Source organism: Cyprinodon variegatus, unplaced genomic scaffold (assembly GCF_000732505.1).
Source record: "Cyprinodon variegatus isolate N-32 unplaced genomic scaffold, C_variegatus-1.0 Scaffold930, whole genome shotgun sequence".
NCBI classification, from domain to species: domain Eukaryota; kingdom Metazoa; phylum Chordata; class Actinopteri; order Cyprinodontiformes; family Cyprinodontidae; genus Cyprinodon; species Cyprinodon variegatus.
Window position 1 is genome coordinate 156,667 of NW_015151383.1, and position 888 is coordinate 157,554.

The 888-nt window shown below is 36.4% G+C and overlaps 1 protein-coding gene across 1 annotated transcript in view; it reads right to left on the reverse strand.

Annotated features, from left to right (window-relative positions):
- The window catches only part of LOC107100021 (C3a anaphylatoxin chemotactic receptor-like), a 9,902-nt gene extending 9,507 nt beyond the window's left edge, over nt 1-395 (reverse strand). Inside the window, exon 1 of the mRNA XM_015398360.1 lies at nt 216-395. Within this exon, the coding sequence (XP_015253846.1) occupies nt 216-392 (177 nt within the window). The 5' untranslated portion in view covers nt 393-395. The remainder of the gene's footprint in view (nt 1-215) is intronic.
- Nucleotides 396-888: the final 493 nt, after the last annotated feature.

Genomic DNA, 888 nt, shown 5'->3' on the forward strand with positions numbered 1-888 from the left:
ACAATTCTTTCTTTGTTAAATATTTTAGAATTCATCACATTTTTATTCAGGTTTACCTGGTATATGTCTGGACATGGGCATCCTACAGTCTACATAGTGTAAATTTCACAAAATTCATTTTCACATTTTTCCAATTGGAAGTTTGTTTTATACTTGTTTGATATTGTTAGCCTTGTAATAGATAACATGATAGACATCATAAACTGTGCATCTACCTTGAGTTTGAATCCAGCCACCCAGATCACCAAAGAGTTCCCTGTGATCCCAAACACAACAGTCAGAGTGAAGAGGACAATGCTGATATTTTCCATGATGGCCTCAGCATCCACCTTCGTGTGGTCATCCTTGGAGGACTTGGCTATCCCAGGGAGTATAGAGGAATTGACAAACATTGTGATGCTGAAAAATAGAAAATACAATAAAATATAAGTTTGAGTTTTATTTTCAGCAGTTGGCATTTAAACAAAACATAAATTGGTAGATTTAGCTGGGCGACTGAGGGAGTCGCTGATGTTCCTATGTGCCACGTGATTAAACAAGAGAAGGGGTAATGCCTGAAAAAGGCAGCCAGACAATTTTAGTGAAATAACCATGCACACACACACCTAATGGTAACTTAAAAAAATTCTATTAAATTCTCTAATAGATGGCATCTCAGAATTTCTCCACATGTAAATCATGCATCATATCCTTAAACCAGTTCTCCTGAACTACAGACACAATTCCTGTTCCTCTTTCTAGATGTAGCTCTAAAACATACGTTGCCAACACACTACACAAATTTATTAGGCAATTAGCACAATAACCGAGACTGGCTTGTTTTCACAAGTAACTCACTGTCAATTTTAAAGGAATAGTACACCCAAAACATGATTAGCCTTCATTTTC